Raw genomic sequence first — 19,095 nt, 5'->3', positions numbered from 1 at the left:
TGATGCTTAATTTAAATATTAGACTTCATCCCCCAAATCACCTGCAATTATAACTGAAAGTGAAGCTAGAAAAATCCATGTGAAAATGCTCTGCAAGACTCAATCTTTTTCTTTAGTTTCTACCTATCTAGTTTTGTTCTGGATTTTCTGCAGCTCAGTTAAAATCATGTTTTCTTTGGATCCATGAAACAAGAGGATGAACTTGAAAATTCTTGAATTCAATGACAAAATAACCTGGCCAGGTTTGCCTAAAACCGGGCCTGACTGGCAACTCAGGATGAACCTGCTCCAGGTTTGAAAAGGTACTGAAATTCAGAAGATTGAGAGTCCAATTCTACTCTATTAAACTAAAACAAAAACATTCTTCCTGGGTACTGAAAATGCACTAGACAGTTTTAGAAGTGGGAAGGCAAAAGAAAGAACTTATTTTGTACTTCATAGGTGGCTAGTGTGTGTAATTTAAGTTATTTATAAATCACGATTATTTAGGGATCAGTCAGCTCATGCATTTCTGCACTTGTTTATCATGTTTGTCTGCTTTTTTTAGAAATAATTTCTTTTTCCCTATAGGATTTTCTATTGCTCTCATAGGTTATGAAACAGAAGCAATTCTGTAAGGGTCAGACAGTGAAACAGTTTTCACTCAAAGTCAACTTGCAGCCCGTTACAGCATTCACAACAAGAAGACTGACTTTGATCTGGACCCCCTTTAACATTATTAATTTTACGACAAGGCCTTGCAACCATCAGCAACAATGTTTTGACCAGCACTCACTCTCCTGAGATTAGAAATTGCCAATTAATGGCTTCCACTAATATATAGAATCAAGATTTATTATGAAAGATCCAATTCTGCAGTACCAAAATCAGAGCACTTTCCTCCCAGCCTCTTCACCTTTCCCTGTTAAATGTCTGTAGCCATAATGGCTTCAATCCTAACACACAAAATGCTTACACTGGACCCAGGGGGCACTTTCATGATCACATAAGGGCTTCAGAATAGGGCTCATTTAATATATCTCCTTTTCTGGAATGCCCTTTCATCCACACTTGTCCTCAAGTGGAAGGATGAGAGAGAGAGAGAAAGAGAAGCCCATGAAGGACATTAGAGAATACTCTTCATATGGAAAAAATGCTGCCATATGTGCAATGGAATCAGTAGGGGGAATGTGCTGGATATGAATTAAGCTATAATGTTGATTTAATATTTATAGGATATAAGGCAAAGCATTAGAAGATCCTTACGTCACTGGGTAAGCATTGTGTAGCTATTTTGGAGATGCTGGTTTGTCTGTTAGCATATTTATTTCAGTGTTAAAATAATGAAACCAACAATTTCTTATGAAACCTCCAAAATGTCTTTGGAAAGCCATAACTGCAAAATGTAAACTTTTCCTTGGAGCTGTCTTCTTGTGCCAGTGAAACCAGTGGGAACTCTGCCCTGACTTCTACAGCCCTGCGCACTGGAAGTGACCATTCAGGTGATGCTGCCTGGGTTTTAACTTTCCACGGGCTTTTCAGGAATATCAGACTCCATGTTTAATTATGTGCCAGGAGAAGAAAAGATTTAAGAAACTATGAGGAACCGAAACAGTAAAAAATGGGTAAGAAACAAAAAGAAGGGTTACTGTCAAACTACAGAGGACCCCGCTAGGTATGATGAGTCTGTACTTTTCACTGTGGATACAATGCTGTGTATTCAGTTGCTGTTATGAAAATGATACACCAAGCACTTACACTTTAAGGATATGCTATTCAGAGGTGCTGAATTTCTGCAATCTCCACCTCATTGAGTTGCAGCTACAAGCAGCCAGTTTCCCTGGAAAGCAGGATCACCTAAACGTTTGTTTCCTGTGGGCCCTTAGCTATTGTAGTGCTAAATGCAGAATTATTCACACAAGCATTTATCCTTTCCTTTTCTTTCAATAAAAGACACTGAGCTAAATTCTGGGTCAGTGAGAGGAGATGTAAATCCCCTGGCTATAATGGATTTCTGCCACAGGTAAATTTGACTAATTATTTTCATAAAACTGAATGAGGAAAGGATTCACATCTCAACATTTGTTGCTGATTTAGCATGTGGCATAGAAAAAGGACAGGCTAGCTATAAGCTAGACAAAGCTATTAGACATTACCGTTCAGACAACACCTACCTCACTCCAAACCAGCATGGTGCCGAATATGACCTGTAACCCATCAAAGAAATTGTCTCCTATGATGATGACAGTGGCACCTCCTGTAGTCCATCCTTCACTTGGACTGATGGCTTTGATACATGGTGTAGCTGCTTTTCAACACACATGAAAAAGAGAAGTATTCTGCTGTTAGAACCAGATTTTAATGATAGAAGACTTGAGAAAAATAAAATAAAAGGAGCTTTCATTTTCCCCCCTTACTAACACAAAGATTCCAGCAATCACGTTCTTTCTGGTACATGTGCATGACCTCAAACTATATCTTTGGAAGCATTTTTTCTCAATTAATTTCTGTTTGGTTTTGTTATCTGCACCGAAAAAATTAACTTTCTGTTAAGCCTACATTAACAAAAAAATCACAGCATGATGGGCAGAGACCAATTGGAAATCATGACAAATCCCTATCTTTATTCTATATGAAATGCACAATACCTGAGTTAATAAAACAATCTCCAGTGAGCTTGCTTTATTGTCCATCATAACCTAAATTCATCAAGGAAACTCCCATAAATATTATGGAAAATACTGGCTAAATAAAAAGGGTGTAACCCTCAGCATTTCTTTAACTATTCTGCAATCAGATCCAGGTTGTTCTAGTATTAAACCACCCTGCCCTGCTTAATGTGTTGGCTGCTACAAAAAAATACAAAACCAAAACCCACAACCCCGTCATCTGGTTACTTCAGTTACGTTGCATTTACTGGATAATTAAGCAGCATGTGCAATGCGTTCTGCCATATTCAGAGAGTCTGTCCCTGCTTTCACTAGCCACTTTCTTGGCATCATATGTACTAAGGGCTTCCTGAGAGGATGTTGAAAACTCAAGCGCTGCTCAAAGTAGTAAGCTCAGATCTTGATGTAAGATCTTCTGGCTTAAGACTATCTAAGCACAAGCATGCTCAACTTTATATATATTGGTGGGATAGGGCAATATAAATATCCACACACTGATTCTCCTCCTCCACAGTACTGGAGTACATCAGAATTTAACTGCGATGAAGCAACAGGAATAACATTACTGTAAAAATAACCTGAATAAGACAAAGAGCCCTGAGTAACTCTCAGCTGTGGAGTCTCAGGGTCATCATACAGGTTGATAAAAAGAAGCAACTCTATCCCAAATGCGACCAACTTCTTGCTAATACAGCATAACGCAAAAATATGACACCACACCATTAGGTAACATTTTAAGTAAAGTGGGTATCGCAACAATTTCATTAGCCACAAAAACCAGATTCCTTAAGGAGCAGCAAAACTCCACCAGTCAAACTCAATGTTGAAAAGAAAGATTCTTTCCTTCAGATATGAACCCAGACCTCAGCAGAGAGAAAACACTGGCTCCACTGAAAACTCATGAAGGGCTGCCATTGCCCACACTGATTCTGCAATGTCAATCAGGTGTCAATCAGCAGGACTTCGTTATGTGCATATACATATATATATATCTGCATATACACTACTTCTTTTAGGGTTGCTGGCATTTGGCTGTGAATTGCTACTTGGTGGAAAGGCTGGCTGAGCTGTTAATTTGGTTTGTAACTGAGTATTTGAAGATATACTCAAGGGAGAACACTCAGGCACTTCATCAGGTAAGGATTTACTAGGAATATAGGGGTGTGAGAGCCATGCACCATCCACAACAACACCCTTGCACCCATGAATTACTTAACGTGGCTGTGTAGTGGCAAAGCCCCTGCCCTACGCTCTCCTAATTGTAAAGACAGTAAATTAATTCATTTACAGAAGCCTACTTTAAAATGCTCCAGACATCGAGCACTAGAGACCCTGTGTGTCTTTATGATTATGTAGCAACGTTCTGGTCAGTTGGAGCTAACTGCAAGAGTCAGTGAGGCTGGTGAGAAGCTCCTTCCTCTCAGCCCCTGGGCAGGGCAGGCGGGCGTGGAGCTGGGAAGCAGAAGGGAGCTGGAAAAGAAGCTGTTGAGTCACCCCTAGCAGTGAGTGTTTCTGTGGGCACTGCTACAGACTCACACCACCGGTGATGGAATGCATGCATCGGGAGCAAACAGACCCCGTCCCTACCTACAAAAGGTTGTAAGTGTCAGGCACAAACTTTTCCACTACTTAAGCTGATGGGGATGCCAGCTCCAGTGAAAAACACAAACACAGGCAGAAAAAAATCATTACCCTACTTCAAACTTGGCAGAGCACAGCCATTAACTTTTACATGAGCTAACAAAAGAAACATCCTAACATTACCATCACGAAAATGTAGCGCACACACAGAAGTAACTTCAATATGTTTAATTTGGATTCAAGTTACTTGCATAAAACTGTGCATAAAAACCATTGCAAAGTCCAAAACCAAATGCTTTCCTTTCAGCTGAGCTCACAGCAATAGATTTACAGTGAAAGCAGCTTTTCAAAATGCTATCTAGCCCTTTCACGGAATCAAATTTTTTCATAAATAAAAATTAAAATCACTTCCAAATTACACCCTTTCCAGTATTTCCAGTTGATTGTGGACACACACACCCCACAATAAAACCCGAAGATAATCAGTTTCCCATGTGTCAGAGAATGAGCTACTTTTCTTAAAGACTACAAGCAACATTTTTTTCCTAAATACCAGTGAATAAAAACTGTTTTGAGACCATAAGCCATTAACAGAAAACATATGCAGGCTTCAAAATTATAGATTCAATTCATCTTTAAAATGAATGCAAGATACTGTTCTGCAGTTACAGGTCCCCGCTAAAGGTTTTTCTATTTATCTCGCAATGTTCTTTGTGGTACCTACATTGCGCTCAGAAGTGCAAGGTGCTGCACTGTCTGTGCTACCTCATGTATTCGATTCCGATACTTTATACATGTATGTGCTTAATGTCAAACACATGCCAAGTCCCACGGCAGCCAGGGGGACTTCGAGCAGACACTCAGGTCCTTGTGTTGCACGGGGGCTGTGGGTTGTTCACTGGGACATTCTTGCCTGAAAAGTCAATGTGACCATTCACATGTGTAATTTTATTTAAATATGTAGCAATTGTTCTGAATCAGTGCCTCATCAAAACTGCTAGCAATAGCCCAGGACATCTCATCTGAGGAGAAGTCAGGACTCGGTGGTTTAATAAGCAGGGCAGGTTGGTACCCTTTGCAGGCACTACCTGAGAAGCAGCAAGAAAGCTGTGCATTCCCGAAAGATTTCAGGGCATTATTTTCCCTTGGGACTAGTCACAAAAGCCAGTGGGACTTCCCTACTTTCCCCACACAGTTTCGCTTATCTTAAAATGCAAGTGTCTGTAAAGACTGGAATGGCTGCACAAAGGTGCTGCCCCACAAGGGAAGCTGCACCCCGAGGAAGCCTGAGGAGACGTGCTGAGGGAGGCATCCAGGCTGCTCCCTGTTTTTGAAGGCACAGAACATGTTTATATAATGACATATTTGCAACAGCCAGCGTCATTTGGGACACTGGTCTTACTAAAACTTTGTACTTCCCAGACCCTTTCCTTGGAGCACCAGGAAGGAGGATGGAAGAACCGAGTCCCATCTGCCAGCATCACCACAGGTAACGTTGGGAGGGGGGTAAGGCAATGACCTCAGCTCTGTTTATGCCCCTGGTACAAACGTCTGGCCAGCTCAGGCCTCAGCTCTTCATACTTCTTCTGTTAATCATTTGGCAACTTTCAAAGCACTGTCTGGAAGGTGTTTACTTCTGTGCAACCCTAGAAAAACAGAACTAGGCAGAATAATCTTTTCATTGGAGACCTTGATTCTTCTACATTTTGTTTTGGTCACAAGAGAAACCAAAATACAGAATATTTTTTTTCAGAATGCAAAGTTCCAGAATCTCTATCTGGAATTAACTATAACACTTGTTAATATTTCCAAGAAAAACAAAATATTTTGTTTCAAAATATTATCACTTCACATGCCCTTCTGTAACACCAAAGCATCATTTCTAAAATGGTGTTTTTAAAGCAAATAGAAAAAAGTTACATAAAATTATGTTTTTCTGTAGAAAAAGAGATTTTAGTTGAAGTCTGAAACTTCACTGATAAAAAAAAAAAATGCAGTGAAGGACTTTAAACCAGTTCTAATAAAGGCAGTGAAGTGTACATGATTGATAACATGAATGGACTTTAAGTCCAGGGAAGAATTATAATCAAAAAGAATAATTACACATTCTTACACATATAAACATTTCTTTTAAATGAACAGCTGGCAGCCAACTACAACCAGAACCAAAAGAGTTTGGTAGCCTAACTATCAGATAAGATTTTAAGACTCTTTGGCGTTAGTATATTACATTCACTGCATGTTTTCAGAACAGTCATTGGACTGAGGAAAACTAAGTATTACCCCTCCAACTGCAGGTACGGACCTTGCAGCTCCTTGCTGAAGGTGATGTGGCCACATCCTCCACCTGCCGAAATGGCCTAACGGTTATGAGTCTTAATGAGCTGCTCTCCTTCTTTGCATAATATCAAGGCAAATCAGTGTTAACATCTGACATGTTTCATTGTGCTGCTCCTGCAGTTGAGTTAACAGATATAGATGTTAGAGGGAGGCACTGCAATCCCAAACTTATTGAAGCCAATGGGAATTTTGCCACTGACTTCAAAGCTAAGGTCTGTATCGATAAATTTTAAGGATTTATGAGCAAAAACCCTAATGATTTTCAAGGGAAACAATGTTCTTTTGAAATCCTCATCTTTTCTCAGAATATACATTGTTAAAATCTTATCACCCTTCATACAAAGGATGGTAGGTACCAACTTCAGCACACGGGTAGCAAAAAGGAAAAGTTTTCCGTTGTGTGCTGTGTGTGTCAGTGTGATCCTGTGTTGCCATACTCCCCTAGCTACTGATATACAGGGGATTTTTCTTCCTTCAAACTGTGACAATAAAATGATTACCCCGCCACAGTTTAGCATAATGGTTCAGAAATGCTCGTGGCATATTGCAGAGTTAAAGTGGAAATTATTAGGTAGCTCTTCTTTGTTATAATAATGATCACTCCACAAATAAAAGCTCTTCTCCCAAAGGTACTGCAAGGCACAAAATGCTAATTCTGAAGATTATGTGTGCGCTTTTATTAAATATTACTATGCCCTGTCTGTTTGAGGGCTTCACTGCTCTGATTGTTTTATGAGTGCCATGTTAATGTCAGCCCCATCTTGCTAGCAGCAGGCACACATTTTAGCTTTTGTATGAGAGTTGATCAAAGGCCGCGTGCTGAGGGAATTGCTGAGAAAACATGGACAAGCGATAAAAATCTAACAGATTAATTGGTTTAAATTTCATTTCAGGGCGTTGAACTTTGGCTCAGGACACTAGTACTACACTACAAGTCAGGGCCTAATTACCACATTTCCAATTTGCTTCTGAATGATGCTTGGACGGGAGAATAATAATGGTTACTAATAATACTAATAACAATAATAATAATAACAAAACAACTGCAATAATGTCTCCTCATAGCTTTTTGTACATGGTTAACAACTAACTTTGTGTGCAGGCAATGCACCAGGAAATCCCTCTCCCCCACATCACCATCCATCAGCCTCCTGAGCATTTCAATCTGCCTCAAATAGCACCTGAAGACAGAAGAAATAGCAGACACCCTCAGGAACATGGAACATCTGAGTTTACAGAATCAATGAGCTACCAATTCAGGACCCTCACAAATACACACTGGACATCTCATATTCTTAATTAGAAATCTGCATTTATAAACAGAGATAGCATTTTATCCTCCAACACAAATGATCTATTCCATTGATAGAAAACAGAGGCCAGAGGAAAAAACGTATTTTCCACAAAGTTTATGGGTGGCCTTGGAATAAGGGTTAATTGAGCTTAGAGGTAAATGTTCATGAGGTGAATTAGTGGGATGCACAGCTATCAGCAGGGCTCTGGGACTGCTTTTATTTAGCTTCTGAAATGTATTTGCTCTATGATTAATATCCAGTTTGTGCTGGTGACTGTAAGAATGACCTCGCCTGCAGTTTTTATCATGAAGCGTGGTTTCATCCCCCATTATTCCATAGATGAGGCTCTGACAACAGTTGCTGCATCACAACAGGAGTTTAAATGATGGGGTATGATTTTATTTTTCTTCTCTTTAAGAGTATTGTGACACGCAAGGAGAGTTGCATAAAGGCAGTTAAAACTGGGACTTCGGAGGAACAGAGAATTTATGTCTCGTCTTAGAGGAAGTACTGAAAATATCTGGAGTTTAATTTAATTTTCCTTTTTTTCTTGGGTAAAACCTAATTCCAGGCTAAATACATAAATGAGCCACAGATTAATCCACAGTTTATGAGTCTGATCCTGCAACCTGTTAAATGTTTTCGCCAAACTACTGTTTCTCAGAATATCAAGACAAATCAGTTTTAAGCACTCAAAACCATGGCTTATTGAAGTTGTGATTCAACAAACCACTTCAGTAAGTGCTTAAACACCCAGCTGAAGAAGTTGCAGAATATTGAACTAGATTTTTTAAGATAGTTGGGCAGTGCTCAGTGCAAAGCTGCCAAGAGCTATGTAACATATACGAAACTGGGGTTTCCCATTTCAAAAACCACTTAGTTACACGTAGACCACCCTGTCAGTGCAGAGTTCATCCAACCTGACAGAAAAACTAGCAGCAGCAGAGCCGACACACTAATGCCAATATGCTGATTTCAGGAACTGTGCTGCTATGTCTACTCAGTGTTGGAAAGAGTCAAGTGAAGCAGCAACTCAGTGCTAACTTCTACAGCATCTTTATATCATCTGATGTAGATCTTCCCTCAGGTACCTCACAGCTATTGAAATCACGTAGGGTTTGTGACTGAGCAAGGCAGTGCCCAGGAATGGTCTGAGCCTAAATTCCTTTCCCACAGCAATGTGGAACTGCAGGTGTGCAGCACTTGTTGGGATGCTCAAGGCCTTCTTGATCAATATTTTTAGTTTGGCAAGGTATTTTCTCCTTAAAAGGCAAGAAAAACATTACTTCTTCCCTTCTTGAATTACAGACTTACATAGGTGTTATACAGGGGGGAACGGTTATTCCATTCATCGCTCTTTCTTGTGGATTTTCCACCTTAAGCACTTTAGTGGGTCGATTTTATCATGGGGAGAATGGGGTTTTTTTCAAAACAAAATTAAAATTTTTCCAAAATTTGCCAGTTTGAGAGAATGAACTAAATATTGGGGGGGGGGGGGGTGTGTTGAGTTGAGTTGGGCTGGTTTGGTTTGGTTTTTTCCAAAAAATAATATTCTCATTCCTGAGAAGCAGGAGTTGCCATCATTTGCTCACCTACTTTGAGCAGTTTGAAAGGGTGAACCTAAAAAGTTTGTGCGCCCATGCAGTGGTACTGTTCCAGTCTAGTCTGTGGAGGTGTGGCCAGAGCTGTATCCAACAAGCAACTGAAAGCAACTGAACTTTACCAAAACAGCCTGGATGGGAAAAGTCTGCAGGACCAGCCCAAAGGGTTAGTCATAGACACTTCAGGGTAAGGGAACGAGGCAGAGATTTTACATATTGTACTGGAGCATTAAATCTTTGCTCTTAAGTTAAACAATGCATTTGCTGTTTATCTTAGTTCAGTGATGATCTTCCTGCTTTCCTTTTTCATATCGCAGCCTGCTCTCTCTCCTATTCTCTCCTGACAATAAGCAGCTGCTGTGCAGGAAACAGGGTAACAGAGGTTTCCCTCTCGAGGAGATAACTCATGCAGCTTTATGCAACACAGGCACGAGGATGTGATACCCTGCTCCCCCTTCCCAGCTCCCTCCTTTACAGCATCTTGATATTTGGGACTTACCATTTGCAAGCCTGAAAGATTACAACACTCCGCCAAAAATGGCAACCTCCTCCTGGTTCTTCATGACGTCTGCACTGGGTGAAATCACCAAACCAAAAATATATGCGCCGTGCAATCCCTCCAGGTTGGGGGAAGGGAGGGAAGGTTGCCTTTGTTTCTGTTTTCAAGTAGTGAAATTAAAGGTACTGGCTGTGATTTTCTGCCTAACATTTCGGATGCTCAGTTCCCGTTAATAGGAACTGAAAATGTAAATTACCTGGCATAATATTCCACCTACAATCAATACTTAAGCCAGTGTTTCTCTTTTATCCTTGCTGATGCCTCAGCTAGCAAAGTTACGTTTCATGGAGTCCTCTGTGTTTCTCTTTCCTTAATGATTTCCAAAGCTCTCAGTTGTTGATCACTGCCTGAAAATGATTGCATGGAAAAAGGAGGCAATCCTGAGTAATGAGAGATGTGTTACAAAAAAAAAAATCTGCTGTGTATTTTACTTAAAACATTGCCATAAAAATAATAATTTAGTTATCTCTATATATGCAATTTAGTTATCTCTGTATATGCAAGAAATACATTTTCGTTCATTCTTTTAAACCCTTCCACATCACAGAGGAAGTTCTGGGGTTTTTTTGCTTGTTTGTTTTTTAATTAGGAGGTACCCCCTGCTTTCCAAAAATTAATAAAACAGTAAGAGTCCTTAGCATCTCACTGCAATCAGTAAAACTTGACCTCCAAAAGAGACCTGTCATGTTTGTTTGGCAAATCATAAATTCCCCAAGAAAAATGAAGTGTTGCAAAAACAGTTAAAAATTTACTTAAATTTGATATATAGGTTCATTCAAAGCATCTATATATATATAAATAAATAATACATATATTATTCTTGAAAAAAATACGTATGCACTTTCTCTATATATTTTTTAAATATTTTTTTTTAAGAAGCCTAACAATTTTATTGTGAAATTTTTTGACGCACTGTTCTGACTTTTTATTTCAAGGAAATTTCAAGCAGATTTTAAGCTATAATTTTTGCATTCGTTATTTTTGCCCCAAAGTTGGAAGATTTTTGTTTTGAGTCAGCCATGAAGAAACTGTTGTGGGGGGCCTGAGCCAAACGTAGCACTCTGCCTAAACTGATGCAGCTACTCAGCTCCAGCACTGACGGGGTCTCCGTCATCTTGGGCAGCTTGGTTGCACAGGGGATATACGCACACTGGGTCAGGAGATGAAACAGTGCATCCAAGAATATCGCTCAGAGCCTACCAAATATTGGCAGCGCTTCCAGCTCCACAACTGGGGACAAGTTTGCTCAGACCCAAGCACCAAACCAGTGACTGGTGCAGCGTGCTCTCCTCCCTCAGGGATGCACAGGCACATTTTGACCCCACACAAGATAAATGCTTTACTATAAGACCCCAAATTATTGCACCTCAATTTCTTCACCTCCTCCTCCATCCCATGGGGTCACTTACAAAGACACAGGAACAGTGTTGCTAAAAGATAGGAAGCCAAAGGCAATAGTATGCAGGGCACTAAGATGTGATATACGCACAGGATTGCACCATTTTATCTGAATGTGGACTTTAAAAGCTTTGTTAGTAAAACAGTGCAAAAATCCTATATGCCTCTCCCATTTCAATTTCAACAGCTTCCTACTGATTTAACTTCCGCTGATGAAGTTACAGAGCCCAGCTAAGCCAATCTGACTATTTTAAAAACAATAGGCTTGTCCAGAAAGGAGACTGCATCTGTTTAAGTGCACTAAAGTTTAAAAATAGTTGCACTGATGCAATTTCTGGGTGAGGATAAAGGCAACCTTGCAAATGGAAGCCCAAAATGTGTAATATAAATCAACCCTAAAAGTTTGTCAAAACAAACATCGCTGCATAGCTCGCATACCCCAAAACCTACTTAATTTATCTGACTGCTCCTTCAGTGCTGCTAACTAAGGTCCTGAACCAGCAAAGCGTTTTATTGGATGGAACCAGTCATTTTCTTAATGTTAACCCTGTGGTTTAGCATTTTGCTGAATCCCAACCTTACAGAAGGGCAGGCAGGTGCTATTTCTAAATTCACATTTTGTTTCACCATCATTCCGGTCTCATTTTGTCCCTTTTATTTTCCACCAGTGCCTTAACAAAACTGTAAATCTCTCACAGCAAATCTCTCTAGAGTCAGAACATAGGACTAGATAAAAGCTCCTGAGCCACAGTATCCCATCCCTGCAAGGTGTAAAAAGCTCACAGCAGGGAGTCTTGATGTTCAGATGTACTTTGGTATGTTATGGCCACACTGGCAAGGTTTGGTCGATGATACACAGAAACTATTCTAGATGAAACATAGAGTTCAAGCTAAATCTAAATTCTCACTCTCCCAAACTAAATATTAGTACTAGTTAAACTTTTATAGAGTTTTTCACTATTACAAAGAAAACAGACCCCCCCCATATTATATAGCACAACAATCAGAAGTTCACCTGAGATTGATTCTACAGCAAACAAAGAATTTGTTTCATCCTGATAAAAACAAGACCCCCAACTAAAATTAGTTTTTAGCTGAAGTCTCTTTGTTCAGCAGAATCGAGTAAGTCTGCCCACAACAGAGAGCTCACAGTAATCATCTTTCAGAAACAGAACAACCCGCGTAGAAACACAAAGCAGTTGTGGCAGGGACAGGGAGTGCTTGTAATCCAGTTTCTTCAAGGGAAATTCAAGTACCCTAAGAGTTCTTATTCCTCATCTGATTTCTCTCACAAATCACAGGCTGCTCTCTAATGCAATTTTCTGGAGTCTGAGAATCATAAAGTCAAATATGAACAAGTCTAGTGGAAAATCTGTGACGCTAATCTTGGCCTACTATGTATTTTTAACAGGCACTGAATTTGTGCGCCGGATTATCCAGATGGCCATACAGGAATCATCCTGATAGGATTAAACCTTTGTGCTGAACTCTGCTCCATCTGTTCTCGGAGGTTTGCCTATCGCTATCGGAATACGAATGTTCAGCCTATGTCTAGCACCACGACTGAAAGCGCCTGTTTACCACACACACACATATGTATATGTGCACACACATATCCTTGAGTACTTGATTAGTAATGTGAGATGAAGTTAGCCTGAAGTTTACCACTAAAGAAACATATTGGTTTTATTATTTGTTTGAAGAACAAAGTACGCAATATCTAAATTCAAACAAAAAAGCATTTTTGTTGTTGTTCTGGGACTTGTTCAATTCATTAAACCATAATACTGCCATAAATTTATAGATGAAGGCATGACTAAACATAAAGCAGCAAGGCTCTTCATCTTTGAAATCTATTAGTGTATGAGAATGTATGACACAATCACACTTTGAAGATATCATGGTTAAATACTCCAGATTAAAAACCAGCCAACAACAAAACACATGCGTGCACACAGCATTGGTAGCTGTTATTTGCAGCTCAATCTAGTCACAGGCCAAGAACAAAAAAAAAGTAATAATCAGTCCCAGTAAAAGAAAAGCTTATTCCCATTAATGTTGCTTTCTGCTTTTATTATCTATTAATGACAGTCTTCTGCATTCATTGTTGCAGCCTGCCAGATGCAGCAAAGATCCATATTCATCATGTGCAAAAATTGTGCTCAGGCTGTCTCTGTGACAGGTTACGCAGAGCTGCCAACGGAGAGACCAAGGTCCGATGGATGGCCTCGGGTTTCCAGGCCCTGAGCCAAGGGAAAAGGTAGGGAATCTGGCTCTTCTGTAACAAAAGCACCCCAGTGATCAGAAGGTTTAACTAAATTGCTGTCCTGAAATACACTACAAACTAATGACTACCTGGGATGGGAAGGGTGGATAAGAAAAATAAACAGAATAATTCAATTGATATTATTATTATCATTGTTATTATTATTAGGGAGGTTTGATTCAGGAATGCAATATTACACTCAGCCCATGTTTGTGATGGCAGCGGGACAGAAATGGAAGCAGTGTAACCTGAATTGCATTTCAAGCAGAAGCCCTGATTGCGTTGCAGACTGAGAACCCCTTGTCTCTCCTGTGCAGTGTCTTTCAGACTGTTTCCTCCTCTGTTCTTTGTGCTGCTCTGAATGCAGGGTCAAGTACCCCCTCCCAGTCATTTAGTCTTTACTTGCAAAAACACAAGCATAAAAATATATTTATAGTTCATAGTATCTGTCCAGCAATGACACCACATAAAACCAGCACGCTGAAAATCTGAGGAGTGAATACTTTGGACTCAAGCCTACAAATGCTTAGAGAAGTTGTTCTTTCAATGTGTCTGATAAAGTCATGCTATGTTTTTATTTATTTATCTAGGGCAATATTCAGACCACCTACCTAAGGCATTGCAGCATGTAAAAAGTCAGATTCCAGCTCTGGCTGGGTGAGTCAGTCTGCCTAAATTAGGATCCTCTGTCCTCTGTACAATGAGCAGAGATGGGCTGACACCTCTGGCAGCCTGGAGACCCAGGAGTTCCGTGCTGGCTCCTGAAAGTACCAAGGGACTCGGCGAGGCGATATCATAGGTAGGAAGCAGCCAGAAGCAACCCCATAAAAAATATTTTGCAGCTAATATTGAACAGGCACCTGACTCTGGGCTTTCCAGCAGGCACCTCTGTTCAGACTCAGGACTGAATGAGGAGGCAGCACTCATCGTTGCCTTCAAGGTCACAATCCCAGGAAGGGGATAATTTTCCCCAAAGGGCCCCTAATCAGGGTTGCTTTACTTTTCAGTGTCTCCAAGGGCCAAACCTGATCAGAAATATTTTTTTCTCTCTCTCCATCTCCTCAAAGAGCCCAGGAAGTTGAGCGATGCTCTCACCTGAACATACTGCGGCAAAGCGCTGTGACCTCAAACCCCAACCCACAAACTAAAGCTGCAGCTGGAAAGATGAGCAGCGTTGTGGTCAGGCCTGCAATTTACCTCCGAGCGCTGGCCTTCCCCCTCAGCATGGATCAGGTAACACCAAACCTATGAATTCCATATGCAAGCCCGGGTTTTCAGCAAGCAGCAATGTGAGCTGTCTGTTCAGTCTCCAACAGCAGGGGAGATCCAACCCAAAAGGGACCCTCTGTGGGAAGAGCACTTTGCCTTTTCATGGGATAGATACAGAACCTCTGAGAGAGTTGCTACAAAACCATAATGATATGGTATTAACCAAACATAATTAATTTTGAATCTCTTTATATTCCCATTGCTAACAGACACTTCAACAGTAGTGCAGTAAAAAGCACACAGGTTTCTGCAGCATTCGGGACCAGATTTTTGGAAGCACCCAGCTATCCAGTGGTTCCAGTAAGCACCTAATGGAATTTTCAAAGTATGTGGCAGACAGACATAGAAATTCTGTAGCCAATGTTTTAAAAATCCCACTAAACACCTATTTGCAGCTTCAGGCACCTTGGTGCTTTGAGAGCTTGGCTTTAGGTCCAAGAATTTCCACAAAGATTGCTTTGAGGTACCTACATTTTTGGGTGACCACTTGACTCACAAAAATGTATGAGAAGCTCAGAAAGTCCTAAACATCCACTTCATGAAGGACAGTATCTTGTTAAGCATCTCACAGTGGCCCTCATACCTTAACCTGCAGATCTAAATGCTTTAATTACTTTTGAGAAATAAATTTAAATTGCTAAATTTCAGACAAGTTTTTGATAAAACTTTATTTCTGATCTTTTTAATAAACTTCCTAACCCTATTTGCTTTGCTCAATGAGGTCATAAACCAGAACTGCTTATACTACAGTCACTTTCACACTAAAGATTTGTTTTGCCACAAAGAGAACTATAAATTCATGGAATGAAGGTGGGAAGCAGAAAGAACTAATTGTGACACACAAAGCTTTCTGGTTACGCTCAGCAAACAGTTTGGACTAAGATTTTAAAAAACACTTTATGAAGTTGTACTACTGGCTTTAATGAAAGCACGCTTTTTGTAATTGCCATACACTCCTGAAAATCTTGTATTCTGGATTCGGGCCAAACACAAAGCCTGTCTCCATTCCAATATTAATTATTAGTAGTTTATTTTTATTCTTTACCACTAACATTAATAATTTTCAGATGGCATCCCAGATTAGAATAACCGCTCCAAACATCCCACCCTGGTGGGTTCCATTTTCTGCATCAGTTTCTCAGTTTATGCTGTTAAATCATTTCCTCGGATGTGGAGGTGCTTTGTCAAATACTCATTTTGCTTGAGAAACACTTGGCAGGCACCTCACAATGGACAGTAAGGGAGAGACTTGAATGCTCACATCGGTCTTCTCTCCATTCAATGAGAAGACGTGCAGCCTGAGATGCAAAAAATACTGAGTTCATTACTTGTGAAGTTTTCTAATCAGAATATTCTAAATTTTTATCTAAATAAAATTTTCATCTAAATAAAACTTTAATCCTGAGATTGTTAGCACTCAGCTGATTCACAGCTTTGGATATGAAGTGCCATGGGAACAGAGACCTTTCATAATCACCAATTGCTCTGGGGTATTTAAATACTGAGGTGCTTAACATGAAACACTGGGAAGTGTCCAGACACCTGCAAACTGCTGTGAACACCATTCTTTGATAATCATGACCTTTTATGACATCCAGATGAGTTCTCAAAAAATCACTAGTTCTTGGCCTTCATTTACAAACCACAATTCACAAAATCCTTTTCCTTTGTACTCTGCCCAAATCAGCAGGGGACTGGAGTGAAAAAACATCTTTTCCCAACATAAAGGTATCCTATAATTAAAAATCTAAGTTAGAGGAATTCAGAAATAATATTAATGATATTACAATAATATAATGTTTTGTCATTTGCTGGGAAGGTTGGAAAAACAAGGTCTGGCAGAACTTCACTGCCATACGGTGCAGAATCTCTCAAACATTTCTCTAATCCTAATGTCATTCTTCTCCCCTATGATGCCATTGTATTAGTGACACGGTGGCCAGCAAAGCAAATTGAAATGTAATGAATGTTCATTATCTATGAATATTCATTGCTTATTTGAGTGCTACTGAATGTTCTCCTGTACTGGTAGTTGTGAAGTTTCTGCAAAACAGTGTAGGTAAGGTTTTTCTACTTGCGTAACTGTACTCCGATTCCTCTGAGGTCTGAAGAGAAACCTCAAACCTTCAGAAAGTGGTTGGTCTAACTCTCCAGGTAAGAGTCAACTCTCATGGTGGTTGGAGAATTTCCATCTGAACTTTTCTCCCTTATCTGTCTGCTGTAACAAAAGTTTTTTTCACACAAATCTTTGTCAAATTTTAATGACAGTTTTCCCCATGTTTTCTTTTTTTTGCAATTTTGGGAGCACAGTTCTGAAAGCTCCTCTGGGAAATTCACAAAATGTTCTCTACCTTCATCCAGGTACTATTTTTCCATGAATTCATGACATCCTCATAACAATAGAGAGTAACAACACATCACAGCTTGACATCGTTTAGATATTTTGGGGGAAGGGCTGTTTTATTTTTCATTTATTTGAAAAACATGAAGGGCAGCTGCTCATGGGTAGAAACTGCCACACCTTATCTTTTCAAAATCAAGGTGTCTCCCGCTTCCATTGTAGCATTTTTTCCTTTTTCAATTAGATGTGACACTAGATCCCTGATAAGTGATTGTCAAGCAGGAATCCTTTCTAACTGTGGTAATTGGAGTACCCAAACTTGACTTTTCAGGAGGTATTTCCATGGGCATTATGTAACAGCAATTATTTTTATTAAATACTAGAATACTTTAAATGGTATCTCTTACGTCTCCTGCGACATGGTGGCAGCAGTGTTAGTACACATATGTTATGAAGAAATGTTTAAACAATGAAAAAAAAAAATCAGAAACTCAAACCTCCAACTTCATTAAATACCTACAGCCTAATGGCAGAACTGAAATTCTGGAAACTCCTCGCCCAAATCAACCATTAAAAAATCCACCTCCCAGAAAATCACTTAAATCTTGTTTTCATTTAGCCTCAGACTAAAATAAAACTGCTCCATCCAGATATTCTAGGCTTTTGAGTACCTCTCCTTAATGGCCGATTTATGAGCCAGACAAATAGAAGATTTTCTGCTTTCTGTTTGACATGACTAGCTGCAAGAAGGGCAGCTCCACTTACCCACCCACCTACCCACCCAGTTCTTGTGAAATTCTCAGTAATATCCAAAGAGGAAGCAGGGGTCTGCGCCTGCAGACAGATACTCTGCTCTGGTGAAGATTAAAAAAAAGACATCAGCATAATTCAGTGGGGCATAATTTAGTTAACACAGTTTTGGCTACCTAAATTGAAGCTGTAGGAATCTGAGCTCTGCTGTGTTTTGCTAACCTGATGGATCCCAAGATTTTACTCCCAAAGGGACTATTTTGATCACACAGCCTGACATACTGCGTAGCGCCCACCAGAGAACCTCACCCAGCAATTCCTGGGTGAGGAATTACTCAAATTCTTGACCTCCTTCTGACCTGCCGTATACTTTTCAGGAAGATACCATATCCTGGCTTAACTTTTGCAACCTGCAGAGAACCTGCCACTGTTTTGGCAACTTACTTCAATGGTCCCCAGAGTTAAAATCTTGTTGAGATCATACTGGAATCTTTAGCTACAAATTCTCTCAAATGAAGCACCTTAACTTTCTGGCCATGTTTTGTCTCTTCAGAGGGACAAATGCTCTAGCTCCATCTGAGTACACATACTGGACTAATCCAGCCCTGGTGTGCTCACTTATATTAGAAACATACAGTAAGTCCACAGGGCAGTGAAGAGGTTAATATTATACACTCAGTGAGGTCAAGCTCCAAGAACACATAACAAGCCATTATGTAAAAAATTGCCTGAATTTATGAGTCACTGCATTTATGAAGGAACCGATATGAAAAAGACAACTTGGCAAAAGTAAAGAAAATTATTTCCAGCTTGAAGTTTTGCAATCCTTCAGTATATCAAGACTCACTTACTGTTATTACTATCCATGTTGTGCAATGTTCTGAAAGTCACATTTTTTCCCTTGTGTATGCATAGAGATGTCCAACAACCCTAGGTATTCTTCCCTCATAGAAAATAAATTAGAAAGCAGACATAACTCAGCATAACATACAAGATCCCCTCAAGTAGAGTGGTAGAATCCTAATATTTTTTTTCAATATTTCCCTT

At 39.8% G+C, this 19,095-nt stretch overlaps 1 protein-coding gene across 6 annotated transcripts in view; it reads right to left on the bottom strand.

The window, feature by feature from the left end:
• The window catches only part of EBF1 (EBF transcription factor 1), a 283,965-nt gene that overhangs the window by 72,862 nt on the left and 192,008 nt on the right, over window positions 1-19,095 (bottom strand). For 4 of the 6 annotated variants that reach the window (XM_074883665.1, XM_074883666.1, XM_074883668.1 and 1 more), the window contains exon 9: window positions 2,154-2,284. In XM_074883665.1, coding sequence (XP_074739766.1) covers window positions 2,154-2,284 — 131 coding nt within the window. Of the gene's footprint in view, window positions 1-2,153; window positions 2,288-19,095 lie in introns of all 6 variants that reach the window. The other 2 variants (XM_074883664.1, XM_074883667.1) reach the window with 1 other exon arrangement.

The sequence above is a fragment of the Strix uralensis genome, chromosome 14 (genome assembly GCF_047716275.1).
Source record: "Strix uralensis isolate ZFMK-TIS-50842 chromosome 14, bStrUra1, whole genome shotgun sequence".
Lineage (NCBI taxonomy): Eukaryota > Metazoa > Chordata > Aves > Strigiformes > Strigidae > Strix > Strix uralensis.
This window is presented reverse-complemented; position numbering and strand designations above follow the sequence as displayed.